The following is a 23240-nucleotide window of genomic DNA, read 5'->3' on the forward strand; positions in this document are numbered from 1 at the left end:
GGAAAAAAAAAAATTATAAAGCATAATACTATAATCCTATGCTTAGAATGTATTTTCTTGTGGCCGCCTGACAACAACCTGTAAATCTGGTGCGACAGTGAACGTGTTAATAAGTAAATATTGTTCAAATTATATCGTATCTCATCAATATGTTAAGAAAAATTTAGGGATAAAAAACGTTTGTTCAAATTATATCGTGTTTGATATCATTTTCATCAGAAAAATCTCACCAACATGTTTAAAAAAATTGCAGATGAAAAAAAGTAAAATTAAAGAAATTATATTTTTCTATTATGATTTGTCGAGTCGTGTAATCTCGTAAAGGAAACCGACTGGTATATCGTTACACGCTTTACTGACTGCGAGCCAGATAACATGGGCGCAGGAATGACGCAGCCTAGGCGTAGGACCATCTATACTGTCACTTGTAGGATCCAAACTTACTGACTCTTGTAGAGAATTTACTGTATTTCCTCTTCGTGTTCAAATTTCTCCCCTATACCTAATTTGAATATAGAAACGAGCATCTTATAAGCTTAATTACAAAGCTGAAACGATTGTGCAAACGGTTGTAAAATGCCAGCAGAGCCTATTTTGCCCCGGCGAGCGTATTTTAAATCGTCGCGTTTCGTCCAATTGTATTCTGCTCTTTTAGCACCGGTTTACACAGAAGAAGAAAGAGATCGTTGACCATCGATCATCGTTAGCATTTCATTCAACGATAGTCGGTTGGGCGGAAGTTGCCGTTGACTTTGAGAGCTGTGTAAACTGAGCGAGCAAACAAACGTTTTATGACCGTCCAATAGCAGCACCATCATCTTCACCGTGGCGCGTATACATGCATATAAATGTATGCATATTTCCGAGTCTAATGTGAAGTAGACGAAGTTGATTCGATATTTAAAACGTGTTTGTTCATGATGCTCCAAACTATTGTAAGGTACGATGGTATTACTGGAAACGTTCAGTTTCAAATTCAACATGAATTCCATTTGCATTGATCATTAAATTAATACTTGATCAACCTCATCAACCATCTTCTCAAATGAAATAGAACGGGTTGTGTCCACTGTGAGACACGATGAATGTAATTCACGATTTGTCAGGTGTGGGTAACTTGATGTGTACAGTGTTATCATTATTAATAGACAAGTAAGCACAAAGAAATACCAAGTTTTAATTAACTTTTTTTATTACTGTTTCCATTGTTTGATGATAGTCAATTTTTTAAACTGCGTTATCTTTAACCCATTCGTTACTATTGGCGCCTATAGGCGTTTTGAAAATTCGCTCGCGCTATACTGTTGGAGCCTTTTGGTGCACTTTCACCTTAATTTAATACTTAATTTTATCCTTTACGCATTTTCACCTTAATTTAATAAACCGAATTTTAGAACGATACGGCCAAAATAACAAATTTCAACGCATTAAATTTTACGCATTAAAATCTGCCGTAACGAAAGGATTAATCTTCTGCATTGTAATATTAATTCATACTCGTTGTGGAGATTATAGTTTATATATCATAGATTTTAGCAGTAGTTTCAATTTGTAAAACCAAAAATTTTTAAATAAATATTACATGTATATTAATGTTTCACTAATTCTAACTAATGCACTAATAGTTAACTTTACGATATTTTTGGTGGCTAAAAATGTTAAAGTAAGGGATTAAATCCATGCTATATATCATATCTTTCATCCAAATTCTATTATTTGAAATTGATTTCAGTTCACTGTAGTCTACATGTATAAACAAACGCTGCTTTAATTCAATTAATATTTTTCACCCCTTTCCGGATGATCTCATTTCAAATTCAAATAATTCACATTACACGGTATACCTACTTTCTGTAATTAAAACAATTAAATCTTCTTCATCTCCTCCGTCTGACATCATTGCTGAGATGTTGCTGCCTCTCATGCCCTCTTAATTACTCTCTATCCTCATGCTCTTTCCCATTCCTCTGGAAGCATCCTATTGTACTAGAAAATATAGGTTAAACATAATAGAAGTTCTAAACTAAGCCTCGCCTTTTACATCCCTATTATTTTATTTCGGTATAACAAAGACGTTATAAATAAATAAATTAAATGAACCTCCAAAATAGCAGCTTACATTCAATAAATCTAATAAACGTACACTTTGTGTATACACATTAGAATAGAAGCACCCTCACTTACTATTATAAGCCTTTTAAAAATAAACTAAAAACGCATTCCTACAGAGTCTTCCATTCCCATTAATATTATACTTGTAACCCTTTGCTCTTGAGAGACGACGACTCTCACTCGTCACTTGGTGTAATCCAGCAACTCAAATGGCGACTGAGAAGCGACATTAACAGATATGTCGCGACGCAACAGAGTATCCATAGACCTATATACATCTCTCACACATCTGGTGGATTGTTTATCACTCGGGGTTTTAATTGAATTTTCGAGGACAGCAGGTCTATGGGTCTCCATAATTTGTGGTAATGTCATGTTAAGTAAATGACATTTTCTTGCAAAATTATTAACGTTACTGTGGAATCTTCGACTTCCGTAATCAAATATGTAGTTTTAACTTGCTAGTTTTGAATTTCTACATTTCACAATTCAGTTTTAGTCCATCCGATCCTGTTCTTCATAGATACATAAATAAATAGATACGTATTTACTACAGAGTAGGGCAACGTTGAAATTTATTACGATTTTTTGAAATATTTGACAAATACTCAAGCAATAAACTTCAGCACGTAATATAATTTATAAATTTTTTCATGACATTACTAATAAGCTTTTATAATAGTCAATTTAAGAGAATTTACAAAAACTCCATATACCAGACAATTTTGTTATTGCAAACGAATTTATAATTAAATTATATTTCGAAAGTTTCTGCTTACACGTTCGTGGAATATCTTAATAGCTGTACAAACCGTTGGTCCATTTTATCTCTACCCAAAGCATACACTTCCACCCCGAAATATCGTACATTTAACAACGAAGAACTGATCGAATATTTCACAACGTGAAGAAGGTACTGAACTTAAAGCGTGGCAAACAGTTTTCCGTTCCATCGAAAACACAACTTGTCCATTTCCTCTCTTTCAATAAATCTGGCGAGACCACGTGTCTGATGTAGAAGAGATTCGAACGTCGATTCGGAGCATAGTGTCCGTGTGGCGCGTGGATGGCACTTGAATGGAAAACGCGCTGGATGATACGCGTCGTATCGCTAAAAATATACAGGGTAGACGAATGGCTGATATATGCGGGCATTAGTTATATACGAGATATATGAGGTACCGCGCGACGTCACTGTCTCTTCTCTTTCTGCCTCTGGCCACCGGATTCCAACCACGGTGCCGTACACATCCAACATAATCGGGAACGACCCATATTTCCCAGCCGCAATGCGTCAACTTGCCCGCGATTCCGTTTCGTATCTCCATTTTTCATTCCTGGCCCGTGATCTCGGTGTCCAAATTCACCTTCCGTGTCATCGAGAGCATCTACTATTCCACTGCCTTCATCCTCATGCCCGCGCCGTACTGAACGAGTGAGGAAAGCCCGAGCCACCGAGGAAATTCCTTCAGGAACCGACGAAGGGTACGGATCGACGACGTTAGAATGACAAACAGTCACCGATGCTTCTGTAATGGATCGAACGTGTGTCGTTCTTTCTATTTGTTTCATCGAAATTCGCACGGATTGGTCTGTTGTTTGAATTCCGGTGTATCAGTGGGGTGTTGTTGATGGGATATTGATGGTTCAAGGGAGTGCTACAGGATGGTTATTTAACCCTTTGTACTCGAACATTTTTCTGCTATAGAGAAGTAACAAAACGAACCATGTTTGCTAAAAAATTGATATAAAAATAAGCCGCATGTGTTAGGACACCCATTCTATTCGTATAGAAATTATTACATGATTTAACCCTTACAGATATTTGTTTAAGACATTACCACAAGCGTGTAGTCTCAGACTACTTTGGCAATTTTCGTTATTAAATCACTGTGCTGTAAACATAAATTTAATATAACTATTTCATTTCATGATATGGTAAATACTTTTTACAATACTGCATTAAAACAATATGCTTAAAACGTTATATGAAAAATTGAAATTACTTTTTAATAAGAATAGTGTATCATCTGTTGTCAATTGAAGCTACTCGAACGCTAGAGCATTCAACATTCCCCACATATGTAGTTGCGACAGTGAAATAAAAATTCGAATTCATCTCTGAGACAAGTGGTCTGTAGTTAAAGGGTTAAATTGCAGTTCTTCCCTAAATTTTGTACCGTATATCAACAGAAATGTATGTACTGGTTATACTACGAAACCTCAAACTGAATAATATTGCTGTTTAGGTTCGCTTCACATTTGGTAAGTCTCTTATGAACCTAAATACATATGTAGTTACGAAACTATGTAACGCGGCCGAGGGCAGAAAGATGAAAAAAAAATTAACGAATGCCTCCTATAATTAGTAGCGGCGGTATATATATATATACACGGAGGACGTGAACAAGAAGGGCAAGAGAAAGAAAAAAAAAGAGAAAAAGAAATACTCTTTCGTTCTTTGTATCGGCATGCTTTACTTTCGCGGTAGGTGGCCCAAGAGTGACAGACGAACGCCGAAGAACGTCAAGAGGGCATCACGCTTGTTAGCAGGACGGACTTCCAGCAGCTAATTGGTATTCCTCCGGCGGGAAGTGTCAGCCTTTGACTGATTCTATTTCGAGTAGGTTGCGGTCTTTTGAAGTGTTCCCTGTGTTTACATTCTGGAAGGAATCGTAAGGCAGCAAAGTGGCTGACCAGCGTTTGCTGAACAATGCAGCACCTCGAGGGCCTTGAATCTTCTCAGACCGGTTCCATCCGGGGATTTTCAAGCGCGTCTCTGTCTAATCGGTCACCAGCATCGTTGTCCTGACGCCTCTGAGGGTTCTTCGTGCCCGTGAGCTGTCGTGAAACGCGGGCTGCTGCTGCTTCTTCTTATAGAACGAACGAACGAACGAACGCAACCTTCTTCTTTTCCTTCCTCTCTTTACACTGTTTCCTCGTCGTCTACTCAATCCCACCTCCACCTCCCCCCTTTCTTCTTTCTTCCTTTCTATCCTCGTCCTCCCCTTTCGTCCAGCTTGCAAGCAGGCGTGATGGCACATTCATTTTTAACGTGTCGAGGCTTCGCATTTTCTCGAGTGGATTTCACGTTCTTCTCAAGCAGCGATATTCTGCGTACGGATATGCGCGAGCGTTCACCTCGGCCCCGAATGGAACAAACGCAGAAGGTAGGATACTACTAGTCCAGGTCCCCTGGATGTTATATGCGACTCGCCGCGTCATCCGTCTCGGCGAGCTGTCGCCGTAATCACCTCTATCCTTCCTGTTCTCGTTCCTATACGAAACGTTTCGTTACGGTTGTCGTTTGCATCGCGACGTGAAAGGAGCCGACGTTTAAAGGAAGTCTACGGCCCATCGATCCGCCTTGTTGTTGGTCGTTACAGGTGCACGTTTGTCAAACATGTGTCAAGCATGGAAGGACGAGGAGGAGGTGCGCGCGGTTAGAAGCAGGTAAAACTTACAGAGATCGATAACGTTGGACAATGATTCGTGTAGGTGCAAGCGAATCGAAGCAAATTTGTTTTGTAACCGAATGGCGAAGAATACGCTCTGCGACTGATAAGGCAGAAGGGTATATACCAGTGTGTGCTTTATCTGAATTAGTGCTGAAGTGCCTGGGCTTAGGTTAGTGCCAGATTAAGTGGATAATCTAGTGGGTAACTTAACCAAGAGTACAATGGGAAGTTGAATAATGCATAAGTTCAGCTTAATTTGTTCTACGATTTTTTTTTCATTTTATATCAAATGGAATGAAAACGTGAGTGGAATGTGTATAAAGTATTAGTATTTATCGCGTAACTAATGAATTTCTTTTTCTGATATATGGCAGTTTTTATTCGATAAAATTGCTGTGTTCCGATACACTGCAATTCTTTTTCCTTTAGAATCTCACGGAGTTATAAATTCAATTACGCTCGTTCGCGACAATATATGAGACGAGTGGCCATTATGATAAACTGACAGAGTCTCAGCTTCAATTATTTTTCTGTAATATAATTTATAGTGTATACTTATGTGATTTAGTGTTAGCTGTGTTTGTCTGCGTTTATCTTGTTTCTGGATTAATCTAAAAACACGTGCTTGACTTGTGTACTATTGGTAGGTATATTCGGAGAACAAATCAGATCTTTTACCGGATCCTGTAGTTTAATTGATCAGGATAGTGCAATTATTATTTAACGCTTTCATTTCTAAATCATGTGATAACTACAGAAAAGATTTATTAAAAATGCATGCTCAATTCAACCCTTTCATTGCTGTTGGCGTCTATAGGCTCGTTGAAAATTTGCTTGTACTTTGATATTGGCGCCTTCTCAAGCCAATTCTATTTAATCCTTCGCGCACTTCCACCATAATTTAATAAACAAACTCAATTTATTAAAACAATGTGACGAAAAGGAAAGATTTTACGACCACTGCGCGCCACGGGAAAAGGATTAATGTAATCTTCAAGAATTGGGTATTTAAAAGCTTCTAAGCTACACATCGCGAATTTCATTTTCTTCATTTCCATTTACTAATAAATCCGTGAGCTAACATCTAAAATTACTTTCAGCACTATGCTTGTTATAAGCCCATCGGAATGTAGATAAATCTCGTACCATCAATAAATCACGTAAAGGCGCTGATAATCGTGACATTATAAAGCAACTCATATTCGCGCATTATCTCGACCAGATTGTTTATGTGTCACTTGACTATGCACTAATTTATCAGCACTTTGTGTCAATGGTCTTTTGTTCAAGAAAGACAGCCATAGGAGGCTCGTTAGATAGTGGAAATTGTGTAGAATATACGATACGTGGATATTACTCGGCCTCGTTGCTATCACGTAGGTATAATAAATCGCTAATCGAAATTGCGCTAACAGAAAATAAATTAAGCAACGGTCGTGTGTACAAAGTGGACGATGATAAAATAACTTTCGCAAATATTCAACCGTATTTGAATACAAACATTTATATAATTGGATCGTTGAAAGAAAGCAAATTACGGGAATAATAAGAACGAAAAGGAGATTGGTATTAACGTGAGATACAGTTCGAACGTAATATTTGTACTGAAATTTCGTTGGAAAATCACAGTTATAACAGAGCAACTTCACGCGAAGTTTATTATAATCGTTCTATTAGAATCATTAATATATCCCCTTACAGAATGGATACGTTTCAGCTCGTAACTGGAATTATCGTTTGAAGATTAAAGGTTGTATTTAACCATGGGTAAAACACGAAATCGGTTTGAAACTCCGAAAGTGACATTTGAATCACAGAGAATCTGACATTTTAAATAATTTCAACTTAACGGACAATCATCGATATCCGTGCAAATTTCTTTCGTTTAAATCAGATTGTGAAATTTAGAATGATAAGACAGGAATCTGGTCAATTTTGTACAATACTTAATTACATTATTTTGCCAGAAATGTCGCATATGCGAAAGTGATTTGAACTGAGCTTAATAATAAAGGTAAATTTTAAACGCGGCTGAAATTTTCACGACCCGCGTTTAGTCGATATTTGTGGCGACTTATCCGTTGATAGAAATCGCTAATGTTGGTAGATTCATAGAGAGCGAGGTGAAAATGTAACGTATATATAGTAGAAGCGTTCAACAGGTTGACGTCGCACAATAAAATCTTTTAAGGCGGCCGATACTTCTTTAAACATCGCTACGGATGTTAAGATAAGAACGATGCTCTTGTCAGGAGCAAGGTCAGAGTGGCGGATTCCTTCAGAGAGGTAATTTAGCGGTAGGAGAAAAATTCGAAATTGTATAAACTATATCATTTTTTCACTGTTTTTTTTTATTAATAATTTGAATTCAAACAAGAGTTACAGGCTTTAGAGAAATAAAGTACCACTTCGTTAAAAATTGGAATTAAAAATGTCGACACACTTTCCTGATAAAATAATTTCAAAAATACTTCTGACTTCTTGTTGCTCACATTTTACTTCTCCTTCCATTTCAATCTTTCCCTCCTATCCCTTCCTCTATTCCTTCGTTGAGTTTTTCATTTTCTCCCCACTTCTCTCTAATTGCACGCTAGAAGTTAATAAGACGTCGCCGTGGAGTTAACAATGCGAGTGGGTTGCGTCGCAAAGGGGGGGAAAAAAGGGTAACACAAACTTTTCCCAAAATTAACGACAAATAAACCGCTTAAGGAGCTCGCGCGTACTTCGTTAGAGGTCACGCTTAACCACGCGAAACTTTTTAAGCGCGCGTTACACAGGCTAAATTATCCTATCCCAGGGACGTTCCAACGGGGGAGAGCGAAGGAGAGAAAAAAAGAAGCACAAGGGTAGTCCAGACACTTTTGTTCCTTCGGCATAATACGAACAGAAAACGTAAAGAGAGAGAGAGGAAGACAAACAAAACAAAAACGGTGTCGTAATTAATCGATTACGCAACCGACACACGGTACACCACGTCGATTTGGAAAACAAACGAATGAACATGGTGGTCCTCGAATAAGAGCGTCACGTGTAATCTCGTCTGGAAAGCGAGAGGGAACCGATATATCGTGTCGAAGAAGATATCTGCGGTGAAGGAATCCAGTGTACTGTGCTCGGGTACGTCGTTAACGATAATTCGATAGTCGTCACCGAGCCGGCAGATAGAAACGACTTCCGCGCGTGGATCGATGCGAAAAGAGACGCGAACAACGGTGTGACATATATCGCGGCGCGGATTTCAAGCGGGATGTTCGTCGACGTGACGATCCAGCAGCAAAAGCAGCAGGAGGGTTGAAATCTCGACGTCGTTCAAGCTCAAAGGAGACAGAGTGATGGGTGAGCACATCGGGCAATAATTTTTATCGTTCCACGCTATTATGCAAATATGGCTGATAAATATTCACGAGGACCGGGCTTAAGTGTCAAATTTCGCGGAGGCTAACTTCCGTCCGATAGCGATTTTAATAGTTCGTACTTTCTGCACCGCGATGGAATCTACGCGCGGAATTATTTCCCGTCTGAGGGACGGTAAGACGTTTTATAACACTTTCTATTTCGAGGAGTGATTAACGAGAATTAATCATAGGAGCGTTGCAGATGTGTTTGTGCGTCCTTCGTGTTTCATCGACGTAGACAATGGACTATGTGCATTTAACTCTTATCAGGGTAGTTTATTTATGTTACGTAGACGAACTATCGAAGTTTCTTGGAATACGTATATGAGCATCAGCACGCGATTTTGGTGCAGAGTATAGTTTATTTTTAGAGTAAATTTTCAAAAATACTCAACTTTTTGAAAACTTGTTTATTAGGTTGTATTCAGAATTAAGTGAATTACAGGATATATAAGTGCTCAGGGAATGATTCGAATTTTTACTTTATAGACAGGGTGGTAGATAAGGGTTAATGACGTTTAGTGTAGACTATACGTGTGTCTATAATGGATAAAAATGTTTCATCTACTTTATCCCTCTAAGTCCAAGCGGGACTCGAGTCCCATGCCAGAAATCCATGATTTTCACAATTTCATGCATTCCAAACGGACAGCCTCCCAATCCAAAGTATAAAGTAGGCTATTTTAACCCTCAAAAAAGTTTTACGACAACTTTAAAACACCCATGGATCTAGAGGGTTAATAAAATGTCAATCGAACTTAGAGGGTAATGTATTTATATGCGATTATTCGTGCGTCATAGTTTTACTTTAGAATGTTCGATACTCGTAAAATGAACCTAATATTGCGATTTGCTACGTGCAATTTTTATATGATTTTCCGATTAAGGATACTAGCTGCTATGTTTCTATTTCTTGCAATGACAGCGGAGATAGTCAGGTTCCTGTTCGCGATAATGCTCTGCATCGCGAACATGATCATCTACGGGCTAAAGGTCAACATCGCCACGGCTATTGTAGGCATGGTTAAGGCTAAGAAGGAAGATGAGCTTCACATGGATGTACACCATGAATGTGATTTTGGCGTTGATGATAGTGCAAAAGTGGATATAGATGGTCCGTTTGATTGGTCTGCCACGGAGCAAGGATTGGTTGTCAGCATTTATTTCGCTGGTTACCTAATAGGCATGTTCCCATCAGGATACTTCGCGGATCGGTAAGTGAAGATTCAAAGTAATTTTTGTAAAATATTAACCCTCTGCCGTATACCTAATAAGGAGTCAGACTCATGTCACAGATTTTGCTCAAGATTTGATGAAAACAGTTATATTCAGTTATACCAATTTTCGATTTAATTTATAAAACTAAAGAATGCCAGATTCAATTAATCTATGGTACATTAGGTTTTCTTGCTTAATGTAGTACTTACTAAAACAGTAAATAGCTGACACTTATGTAGATGCATGGTCAGGAAAAGAAATCATACTTCAAAGGGTTAAATGATAAGGAAAGTGTTTCATTTTGTTGTTGGTTTTTTTTCGAAATCTTCATGTAGTGATATTTGTCGAGGATTATGAAAGTGGTATAAGTCGTATTTTTTCGAGTATTTTTCAAATGAACTTATCAAAGTGGAAAGAATTTTTCGGATATATCGACTGAATAAGAGAAATCTATTAACAATAGCTTTTTTAGTCATTTTCAAATTAAAGTCTGATATTAGAGCATTGAATAATGAAATATTTGAAGGGGAAAAAATTAAATGTTTGAAGCGTACAATTTTTTTTTTATTTTGACTTTGGCCAATTTCATAATCTGATACTTCGTTTAGTTACAACGATGTGAGCTTTGATATGATAAAGTCATTAACAAATTTTCAGGTGTTACTATAAATTACAGAATACTTGATCCTGATAGAATAAACGAGACTGAATTAACGTGAACAAATGGTAGTTACTTGGTGTCAAGTCTGGTGTATAAGGTACTTTGCACGAGTTTCTTTTTTATGAAAGTATATCATTCCAATTCCTTTATCCACAGAAAGGTCTTTCTCAATATGACCACAAAAAATCACTTGTAAGTTCAATGTGAAATGTGAATTTTCTTGGTAGCTTCCTTGAACAAAACTATTTTTTCATTCCACTAAAATATTTATACAAAATTATATTATACAACTGCAACAATGCTGGAGACAAATTTCCTCTAAACTTTCCCTAATATTTAGCACCTGCTAAAATTTGCACGAATCTTAATTTCTCTCCTTTGCTAATGTCGAAGTAGCTCTTCTCTACTTAGTTATTTAACGTTATTTAATAAGATAATGAAGATAGCTGGCAGTTGTAGTAATAATAATCGTTTACGAGGCTCAGAGTCACGTGAAATGTAGGTCTTTGATAAGTGTTCGTACGACACGCAACGTATGAACCCTTCGAATACCGTTCAAACGAAGATCTTCAACAGATAGCAGATATCTATGTGTGAACTGTTTGGTCTGTAGATGGAACTGTTTTATTTATTGATGAGACGGAGGTGCACAGAATAGCGAGAAATTTATAACGAGTTACGAATAACATGCATTGAATTAAAAATTCATGACTATCAATAAAATACTCGAAAGAAATCGTTGAGAATATTTTGAAATCTTTCACAAATCAGTTTACAGAGATTGTAACTCTTGTAGAAAAATTTTTCATGATTCTCATTCTCGACTTGATCTGGATTGCAATTCTCATTCTCGACTGTCATTATTGTACATGAAACTGAAAAAAGAAGTAGAATTGTTTCAAGGCATAAGTACCTTAGTACTTTTTCGTAGAATGTGAAACAAAGAAACAAGTGAAATTGCACTTTTCCGATGCACAAAAATACATGAACTTAATTCCAGGATATGCACCACTTGACACCATTTAATTTAGTCCGTTTGCATTTTCTTCCATCTCTAACCATTTTCAAACTTTCAGGACGTCAGTGAAATTCACTAAATACCTGCTTATAACCGAATGATTCGATTTTACTGAAGTGTTTATTACCATTAACACTTAATTTTTTCAGTTTCTAATCTTATCAGCTCCTAGATATATGTGCTTTTTCATACAATATTATAAAATAACGAGTTATGAAAGATACAGTTTGTCCCAGTTGTGTGGGACGCCCTGTACAAAGTAACGCGATACAATCTAGATAAAAAGTAAAGACACTATTTCCAAGGAATTGTTCAAATGTTCATAATATACGTGCTTTTTCATACAATATTATAAAATAACGCGTTATGAAAGATACAGTTTGTCCCAGTTGTGTGGGACGCCCTGTACAAAGTAACGCGATACAATCTAGATAAAAAGTAAAGACACTATTTCCAAGGAATTGTTCAAATGTTCATCGACGTTTCGCAGCTTCAACACGAAGAACGTCTTGCTGATCTGCGTGTTCGCGAATGCGATACTGACGATGTTGGTGCCGGTAGCGGCGCACATGCTCGTGGTACTCTACATCGTGAGATTCTTTACGGGCCTTCTGAGCGCGGCTAATCTTCCGGTGGTAAACGTTCTCGTTGGCAAATGGGTCGTTTATGAGGAGAAGAGTATGTGGGTCGCTATCATTTACGCCGGAACATCACTTGGTACTGTGGTGTCCATCCTCTCTTCCGGTATAATACTCGACTCTTTGGGCTGGGAGGCTGTATTTTACATACACGGCTCGTTGCCGTTGATCTGGTGCGTGCTGTTCTATTTGTTCTTCGCCGACAACCCGGAAACGCAGAGGTACATCTCAAACAAGGAGAGGGAATACATTGTATCTTCTTACGGGCACAGACAGCTCGAATCGGCGAAAATGAAGGTACCGTGGAAGGAGATCTTCAAATCGGTGCCGTTTTGGGCGCTGCTTTATACGAACACGTTTGGTAACTTCTGTTGGTACTTCTTGCTCACGCAACTGCCGTTATACATGAACAAGATACTCAGATTCAATATCAAGTCGGTAAGTTGAATTCTTTTGTCAATTTTCGCTGTATTCTATCTTGGCTGTATCGTTGGTTTTCTGATAACTCGAGTGACGTAAGGGCAAAGTAGTTGCCTGTGCAACTGTTTGAAGATCGCAACGATGATTTAGCATGTTACGATGGAAAAGAAGGCAGACCGAATTTTGAATGGATTTTCGTTAACACTAGAAGCATCGCTTGGGTCAAAAAATGACCCATCAATAACTATCCAAAAGTGAATTTTTGTGTAATTAAAACGTGATTAAAAAATTACGTTCATATTGATAGAAATATAAATATACACGCAGAAAACGGAGTCAGAAAGTTAAAAACGATAATACTTAGCAGTATCGAACATTCACCCTTTCTTGAGAGGTTCTAATGGGTCATTTTTGACCCGGTAGGTCTTTGTGGTATTAATTTGTTAACATAGTAAAAGTCAGAATTTTTTCTTGTGAAACTTTACTTTCCGCATCGAGTTACGAACTATAGTACATTCCTATTTTTCATCATCCTTTGTCGGCCAATTCAAAGAAATTTTAAAACAGTTGACAGGGTATATAATGGGCCATAAAACTACTGAGCGAACCATAGTCTACATTTTTGTTTCTTCCTAAAAATTACAGACTGTTGTTAGTACTCGCTGCTAGCACACGTCAACTTGTTTTTAGTTTTGCTGCTAATATTTTGAAAGTTAAAAAATCTTCCATAAAGTATAATATGTCCATAAATTTCCCATAAAGTATGAAGTAAGTGATCATCAATGCAAGTTAATTCTTTTTGTTTAAAAGTTAGGGTAAAAGTCACAAAGAAATTGCCTGTACCTAATTGTCAAATGTTCGCGTTACATTTCGTCAATATTTTGTTGACAAATTATCAATATATAAGAAATAAAAAATGATTCTTTTTCCATTTCAATAGTTTCATTTACTCCTAATATAAAAATATTGTTGTATAATTCATATTTTATGGGATACCTAATACTTTTGGCGAAGGCTGTATGTAGCATTCATACATGAAGTACACTTACAATTAATAATAAGCTAATTAGCAATATTGGAACAGAAAGCTCTTTAGCTTCGAATGATTTAATTGTCTTTCAATTGCCAAAGTATTTGTTTGATTGTGTAGAATGCTGCTTTAAGTTGTACGCCATACTTCATAAATGCATTGGTAAATCCGCTGCTTGGCAAATTATTAGACTGGGGCAGACAAAAGAATTATTGGTCACAGACTGTTGGACGAAAGATTGCAGTATTTATAAGTAAGTTTAATTATATAATTCACCGGTAAGTATCTAAAAAACAGATTCAAGGTTTTATGAATACATTACAGATGCGGAAATTAGTACAAAATATTCGAATACGATTACACAATTGTATTTAAATTAATATATCTACCTTACCACCACGAGTGGCTTGTGAACTTTTATTTAAAAAACAGTTAATATTATTAGTTGCCTTTGAATCTAATTTGAAAAAGTGAAACTTTTTCTATTCGTCTTATATTAAAAAAATATATTAAGCTTCTAAAATTTTAAATAATTATTTTCACACTTTGTTAATTGTAAAATATCGCATACATTTTATAGGTTGTATTCCACCGTGCACCTGCCTCGTTATAATCATGTACATCGGTTGTGACCGCATAGGATCTACAGTGCTATTAATATTCAGCATAGTATTATGTGGTGCGATTTTTGTTGGACATCTTTGCAATCAGAACGATCTGGCACCGAATTACGCTGGAATCTTAATGGGTATCACAAATACTCCGGGAACAATCTCAGCGTTTATTTTGCCTGCCATGGTGGGCGCGCTCATGGAAAGCGGGGTAAGTGAAATACGACATTTTCGAATGTTTCTCAAATGAACCTACCACAGTGGAAAGAATTTTTCCGATACTTCTATCGAATAAGAGAAATCTATCAAAAATAGTATCCTAGTGATTTTGAAATTAAAGTCTGATATTAGAACATTAAATAATGAAATTAAGCTTCAATTAACGACTAAGCTACTTACGAAGAAGTTTTGTTGCATATTTTCACTTTATTTATTTAAGATATCATTCTTATTAACTTTGCACTTTTCTAATGCAGCACACTATGGCGCGCTGGAGGTTCGTGTTTTGGGTCAACATTGTCGCTCAAGTCTCTGCGTTCGTTGTCTTCGTCATCTTTGGATCGGGAGAAATTCAAAGTTGGAATTATATACTGCCTACAGAAGCTTGACGGTGAACTTAAAATATTGAAGCATAAAGTTACGTTTTCCTTCCTTTGTAATTTATTTTTGTCTTATCGGTAACGTTGCGTTTAGCAGCTGTTACTCCCATGGAAAGAGATCTGAATGATGTGTGAAAAATATGATTATACCTTAGCTTCGCTCTCTATTTGTAATCTTACTTTACCAAATTTACACCGTCATATTTTGTGCGCGTGTTACCTTATTTTTGTATGTGTTTTAGAAGCGCGAATAGGAATAATAAACTTTTGTTGTTTTAAATACCTGAGATTTTCTCTAATATCTCGTAATTACAGAAATACCTTCATTACTGCAAATTAAACAACTCTTTAGAAAGTTAAGTCATCCTTACTGAAAAGAACTTAACTTCATATATATCATTATTCAACAAATTAATCGTTTAATTTGCTTGCATTTTTGCCACATTTATTAAGTCGTTCCAGTGAGTTACTTTCGAGAAATGAAACCATTAACACAGACGTGTAAGATAGAAAAGTAAAGAGGAGCAATAGCAGCGAAACGTCCAGGACTCTTAAATCGAATGCGAGTGATTTTTCACCAGGATAATGCCAGATTACACGTGACACAAAACGTGCAAAAAGAATTACACGAATTCGGTTGGGAAATTTTATCACACCCATCATATTCCGTAGACACTGACCCATCCGATTGTCATCTGTTTCATGCATTGCAACAGTTTTTAGTAGGTAAAAAAATTTCACAACATCGACTGTATAAGAAATAGCATCGAAAAATATTTTAATGAAAAATCGAAGAAATTTTATAGCGAGGACATGATTGCTTCGCCAAAAAGGCGGGGAAAATTTGTGAAACGATAGGGTGATTACATTCTTTCATAGCATTTAGAGGTATATTTGAAATATTGAACGGAACGAACTTTATTAGACGACCTAATACTATCTGAAATCATACAAAACTCCACCACTCTTGGAACATACTGTTTAATAATTCAATCTGAAGACAAATTTCGCCTACACCGTTAAAAAAAGATCAGAAGACGACCATCGTTTGTAAACCGTGAAAAGTCGAAATAATAATCATCCAAGGAAAAGCACACGAAACGTTTCCATTTACGTTCGCAAAGTGTCATCACGGGGGTCGTCATCGTTATAAATAATTCGCTTCTGGGCCCCGTGAAAATCGTTTGAGAGTCGTGTACAGACGTGTATAAAGGTCCGCCGCGCGGATTACGGTAATTAGAACCGCGAGACCACCCGTAATGATGGCCGACCAATTAAAGGGCCACCTGGTAAAAAAATCCGTCTTATCCCAATTAGATCGTGGCGCGTTGGCGACCAGGCAGCCCGCGAAAGGCACGGTTAAAAAGAAGGAGCGAAAATCCAACGGCGAAAGAGCGCCCGAATGGGCTGTGCGAACGTTAACGGAGAATATTTATGGCGACTGAAATATTACGTTTGTAATCTATTTCGGTGCTATAGCCGCTCGTTTCGACGGGCTCGCCGCTGAAAAACGGAAGATTACAGCTAAGTCATTTCCCCTCTCGTTTGAAACGTTTCCTCTTCCAGCCAGATATCAAAGACACGTCTGGAGAAAAGTGTGCGGGCGTCTCGTTCCTGGAAATTTCATGAAGATTTTGAGTCCGCGGAAATTGAAGAAATTGCTGTTTTCGCAAGACCCACCCAGCCTGGATACCTTCTCTCGCCTAATAGCGCGCCGCAATTTCTGTCTCGTTCTCGGGGAAATAATGCGCCAAGGATATTTTGAATAGAACGTGTTAAGTTGATGTAACGTAATTATTTCTCTACGATTCAGGCCTTAAAGCTTCCAAAAGATTAGAACAGTTTTGTTCATTAGTACCCCATATGTATATACTATTATTTTTATGACGGTATCTTTAATGGAAATAGAGATTTAGAAGTATTATCGTACGTAGATACTCGTTGCACTATGAAATTCTAGACTAAATCATTTTTCTTCAGAATCTTAATAATTTCGCAACGATTGCTTAAGTTTGCTTCATATTCCATTAATGTCGTAATACTTATAAACGCAAGTTTACATGAAAATTTCTTTAATCCTACTGCAGTCTTCTCGGGTCTTTTCTGACCCATCGCTTTCTTATTCTTTTTAATAGCTTTTGTTGTTATCAAGTTCACGTTCTCTTAACGTTATGTTAAATGTTTATTATCTAGGTTCATACGGCGTGATGGTAATAAAAATTGATACACATAAAGTCTTTGGGTCTTTTTGATAAGGGAAAAAGGAACGAAAGAAGAGGATTAGAATTCTAATATTCTCCCACGAGATATTCTCAGGAGATTATTCCTCCATGTTTACTAATTCATGAGATGAATATCTTTGAACTAGACATTTTTGGTATGAATAATATCTTCTGAGTACCTCAGCTGTTTGAGCAGGTGATCTATTGCTTAGACAGTTTAATATAAACGATGTATCGTTCAGTCGTTAAGGACGCAAGGGAACATCTGCCATTGTCGTATAAAACTATCGTTCGGTCCAGACCTCGCAACTAAATCCACCATTTCCTCACAATATCGCGCGATAAGAATTCCATCGATGAAGTTCTCCGTTGCTGAACAGCTATCGATAAGCAGTCAATTGCTCCTCGTGATTGAAAATACCGTTGAAACGTAGAAAACAGCGAACTCGTTTTTTCCTCATTGAATTACAGCTGCTCCAATGACCCGATTCTTCAAATTACGAGAGCTATTTTTCCCCTGTACCATCTCATCGCTATCAGGACCATTTTATCAAAAGCAAACTATAAGCTGAATGGCTCTCCTATCTGCAAACAATAGTCTAAATGCATAGGTAGACAACAATACGATTTTACTATATAATTTTAGTCTTGTTATGTTTTATATTCAACCGTCTACCATTTGTTCAAACAGCTGAACAATTTTTTAAACAAACGAATTATTCCGAAATGAAGACACTGTAAACATCGATAAATTTTTGAATTCGTAGACTAATGATTTTTATAAATTTGTAATAATGAAACTAGTTAATCGTTGTAAAAAGTGTGCAGAATCGTGTGGAAATTATTTTAATTAAATACATTATTATTTTAAGAAACACAATGTATCTAAAGTTTCATTTTAAAAGACGACATTTCATATGCACCAACTGAATAAATTTATTCCTCTTTAATATGTAAACTTGTATATATCATTATGTATTAATTAACGAATGTGGCATCAAAAATAAAAACTATCCAATCCATGAATTACAATCTCGTAACGTACTGAATCTTTGATTTCATATAAAATTAAACAATACACCGAAAACGAGGCCACATAAATTTTCAAACAGACAAGCAACGTAACCGATTAAACTCGACATTTTAAAACCATCGTCAATTGTGAACCAACCCCATTCCGCGACGTTTTATTTTAAGCGATGCAACGAAAATTAGCCAAGGAAACAGTCCCACCGAAAAATCATGGTAGACCTCCGTTAAACAGCCTTCTTCGTTGGCCGACAATCCGTCGAAGAAGCTATTAATCAAGCGTAATTAAGGCTCAGCTGATCCTTCGCCAAGGGATCGAGACGTCGACTCGTTTGCCCGAACTTGGCAGAAGTAGACTTGCTCGCGCGTCGCTCGACACCACGGTTAATCAATCCTGAAGCTCGTTACAGTCGAGCTCTCCGCTAGCCTGGAGTAGAGTCAACGCATCCGAAGCGGCACTGAAACGCTAAGGATTGTTAATCTAACACAGCTCGAGCGCATAACGGCCGCTGTTAAGGATTCACAGCTGGGCTTACGCTACGGACGAGACAGAACGTTACCATAATTCAAAATCATCTCATTACTTTCTGGAATTTGTCAATCGATACCTTTTTCGTGAAATCGCAATTCAGTCGGATTTCTTACGCTCTTTTACACTTCGGAAAACACTGTTTGTAAGCGCTTCGTTGCTGGAAATTTTTCATTGCTGAAGATTTGTTTTTAACCGTATAGATTATTATTCAGGAATTGAGTGACTATTTAGTTTTGTTTTATTCCCCGAATTTGGTTCCATTTTTCAAGTACAGAAACCTTTTTTATCATTTTTGTACCACTTCCTTTCATCTCTATACCGAATGTTCGAATTATTTTAAAAATTTTGGAATTTCTCTTAGTGTCACAAATATTTTTATGTCTTAACTTTAAGTATATTATACAGTATTACAAAATTTAAATCTTTAGACTCCATATTTATTGCCCAGCAGTTATCCTTAAAATTTTTATCGCTAACATTACAAACAATTCTTTCGTCAGAGCTAAATAAATATTTACACACGTATAAATTAAATTGTTTTTATTTTCTGAGAACATTGTAAGAGCCACCAGTCGGTCTGAACATTGCATCACGTGTGCATATTCGTGGGCGCAAGGTCGAGCGTAAATGAACCCGTACTTTTCGGCACCTTGAACCCCAAAGCTGGCGTTCGTGCTACTTCGTTCTCCTAGGTGCCTTCGGAAGACACATTTGCAGCACCAGACCGCACCGTTATTACTAGCGATAAATCGCCACCTTTAATAAGAGCTCGCATGACGTTCTAGAATCTAGATGGAAGCCAGAGATGCCCGGCGTCGCAGCCAGCGACGACCACGGCGACGAAAGAATCGTGATATTGAACCTGACATGATAACGATGAATCCAGAACAGTTTGTTCCGATGGTATTTTGATTTTAAGACGATTGTTAGTAGTAGTTCGCGCTGGTTTATTGATTAGATAAGAAAGATAACTTTATTTGTGGAAAAGAGCTGTTCTCGTTTGAGCATGTGGTATAGAATTTTATATTGAAATTGTAAAATGATTTTGTACTTTCCACAGGCAAATTTTCAGCGACAATAGACGTGGGAAGAAAATATGGAGGAATGTATGATTCGTACAATCTATAGATCGTTGAAATGAATTGGATTCGGTACTGTGTTCAGGAATAGCAAACTAAAGCGAAGAAGGTACGACATCTCCAAATTACAAATTTTAAAGAAATTTTTTAATAGAATATCTCAATGTTTCAAGACGATTTATTGCTTTTCTGTTCAATATTTATGCTCTTCTCTCGTGTGCAAGGCGTCACAGTCTTTTTTAACCCCAATGTTATGATTGGATGAAATGACTGTAGAGAGTATATTATATTACGAATGGAAAGAATCGAGTTACTCTACATTGACTGAATTTATTGATTTTATTGATGAATTTATTTTGGACTGTTTTCCCTAGAAATTGAGTGTCGCTTAAATACATTTTTCAGAGGCTACGAAGTCACAGATATGTTCAATCAACGCTCGTTATTTGGTTCAAAGAAGATGGGTCAGCTTTCGCGAGCTATTGATGGTATGTGCCTGATGGAGTCGTCGGTTGCGTCGTTTATTAAGTAAATTCGTGCTTTAGCGCACGACAATATTTGTTACAATTTTTAAATAAACTATTCCCAAATCTATAATTATATAGGCACAGTTTGTTCGTCCAACTGTGAAACACTATGCACAAATACAATATGAAAACAATTATAAGAAAAAATGCAATTACAAAGAATTAATTTGTTACAGTCTACAGACAACTTATAATCATGAATAATCCTTTATAACACACACATATAACTAACGACTAGTCTAAAACGGTAACTGCAATAATAGAATTATACAGACATCAATTTAACCCAATCTAACCGTTAGATAGACCAATCTTGTTCCACAACTCTAATTAATCTTAACTTTAAATAGGTGCACGAATAAGCGTTCTTTTTATTGGCCACGTCTGTTTGTAATTTTTTGCAGAGAAAAGCATCACCAAAGCATTAGGAAGAGTTAATTGCGCAGAAAGTGCTTATCGTTTGCAATTCGACATGCCTGTTCGGACACGAATCTGGGTCAGTGCTATCAAAGGATGAATTGGATGTGTAGAACAACTGAAAATGCAGCTGCTAACAGTCAAGACAGGCTCCTCCCTTAGAGCTTTTCTACCGCAAATCCCTTTTAGCCGTGAGACTGAGCTATTAAGGTCTTGACATGCCACGTGTCTGCACTTGAGCACCCCATTCATGTGCGTCCCGTACGATTCCGAGCTTGCTCGTATTCAGGTGTAAATGTACGCTGGTTAATTCTCCACGCTCACGTTTTCTACTCTCGCTGTACACAAAGAGGATCCCCGTTGCAATCAATAATGTACTAGCGTACCGATAATAATTATGCCCCGTTGCGATGAAGCTGAAATAGATAACTGGGTAACGCGTGAATTTGTAATTCGGCGATGCATTGTGTTTGACGATTTTTGTACGTTTCGACGAATACAATCTATACGAATTTCGTGGAATACTTTTCTGCATTATAATAAAAATATGGAACAAATTGTTTGTAGTTTCTGTTTAGTGTTATTAACAGTAAAGCATGTTAATTGATATTGTCACAATAGGATAACGAAGAAAAAGTGTGGGTCTAGGTTTTAAGAGGGGAGGAAAGCAGTTAAAGTTTTGCTTTTTCGAGAAAATAAATTACACAGTGATTTTTAGTCTAAAAGCTTAATCATGGAGAAGCAGATTTGTTGCCGCTAAACGCTTGATATAACAAAGCTCGTTTAAGCTCAAAATTAATGCAAGAAATAAATTACACACGTGCTGGTAAAGAGATAATATATTACTGGCCGTATATCTGAGGCCGCAATCTTCAGTATTGCAACGTAATAAATGAAGAGCTGTAACTATCGTTTACCTCGTATTTTCTTTGTGTTCTTCGAGCATGAATGATTGCCATTCACTTTTACGTAAAACAATTATTTCGAGAAACTTCATTTTGCAGACGGTACCTTTGCGAAGAAAATAAAGCTAGAAATATACGCTAAGAATATTTTGATTAAGGAGATTATGAGATTAATGAAAATTCCAATCGTTCTCGAATATAAGATAATTACGTTATTCAACTCAATCATTTAGAATTAATAGATATTTAAGAACTAACAGATACCTCGTTAGAATTTATTTATCGTAACACAATTTCAACAAAGAAAGTAGTAAATAAAAAATATTTATAATATTTTATTTAGTAACGTATCATTTAATATCAGCACAGAGAAAAATGACATTCATTTATTAACAATGAAACTAAGGAAAAAGAATAATGTAACAGAAACGAGATGAACCTTTTCGTACAGTATCTAAAATTCAGCACAATATCCACAAACAAGGCTCCAAAGACAAATACGAGTTAGTTTCTCGTTTACAAACAAGTAGAAAAGGCGTTACTCAAAATATTTTTCCCATAATAGAAAATATCTGTTTCTATATACATTTATTTCTTTAATTATCAACAAATGAATGTAAATTATTTTTCGATAGAAAATACTCTATTTCTAAATAAAATAACGTACTACTTTCTCTGTTAAAATTTCTACAACGTAAAATAAATTCAAATCAGGTGTACGGAGACCTTTTTCACTGACACAAGTATACATACACATCTACATACATGTACACAGATCAGGAATATTATACAAAATTACAATTCTTATATTACACAGTTTGAAATACATCCATAAAACTTTTTCTTATCCCGCGTATCTCACTTTGAACCTACTTTGTTTCCACCTAAACACTTCATCGAACGCCATCAAACTACAATCTTTACTTTCTAGAACCACGTCACGTCACGAGATTACTATGCACTGGTAGCAGGGCGCACAGCTTAGCGCATCGTTAGCCGACTGTTCACCCGAAAGCGTGAACTGGGTCACCGCGAAAAGGAGAAAGAGCGAAGCAGAGAGAGAGAGAGAGAGAGAGTGAGGGTGGCTCGCGAATCACCAAAGTATTCGAGATTATTTCCTTACTGTTCCACCGGCAGAAAAACGGGCAGAGGTTGGCGGAAGAGAATGAGAAAGGGAGTACGGAAGGTCGACTCGGTTCCCGGCATTCCACGGGAGTCCAGCGAAGAATTCGATATGCCTCGGTTGACGACGCGATCCGAGCAAAAGCGGCACGAAGGCAGGAATCTCGAAACTCGGTCACCCCGTTTCCAATTGACCGGCTCCAGACCGACCCCCCTCACTCACTCGATTCCCCGTAGACCGGGGCTG

The 23240-nt window shown here is 37.0% G+C and overlaps 1 protein-coding gene across 1 annotated transcript; it reads left to right on the forward strand.

Annotated features, from left to right (window-relative positions):
• Positions 1 to 8537: 8537 nt before the first annotated feature.
• Positions 8538 to 22927, forward strand: LOC108570363 (sialin-like; the record flags this gene model as incomplete). The annotated part of the gene is made up of 8 exons (XM_017932216.1): positions 8538 to 8906; positions 9891 to 10179; positions 12353 to 12938; positions 14071 to 14203; positions 14531 to 14772; positions 15038 to 15147; positions 21375 to 21410; positions 22894 to 22927. Coding segments are annotated over exons 1-8 (1434 nt in total), but the record flags the coding sequence as incomplete, so codon positions are not given.
• Between the last annotated feature and the right edge of the window lie 313 nt (positions 22928 to 23240).

This window comes from Habropoda laboriosa, unplaced genomic scaffold (genome assembly GCF_001263275.1).
Source record: "Habropoda laboriosa isolate 0110345459 unplaced genomic scaffold, ASM126327v1 scaffold70, whole genome shotgun sequence".
NCBI classification, from domain to species: Eukaryota; Metazoa; Arthropoda; class Insecta; order Hymenoptera; family Apidae; genus Habropoda; species Habropoda laboriosa.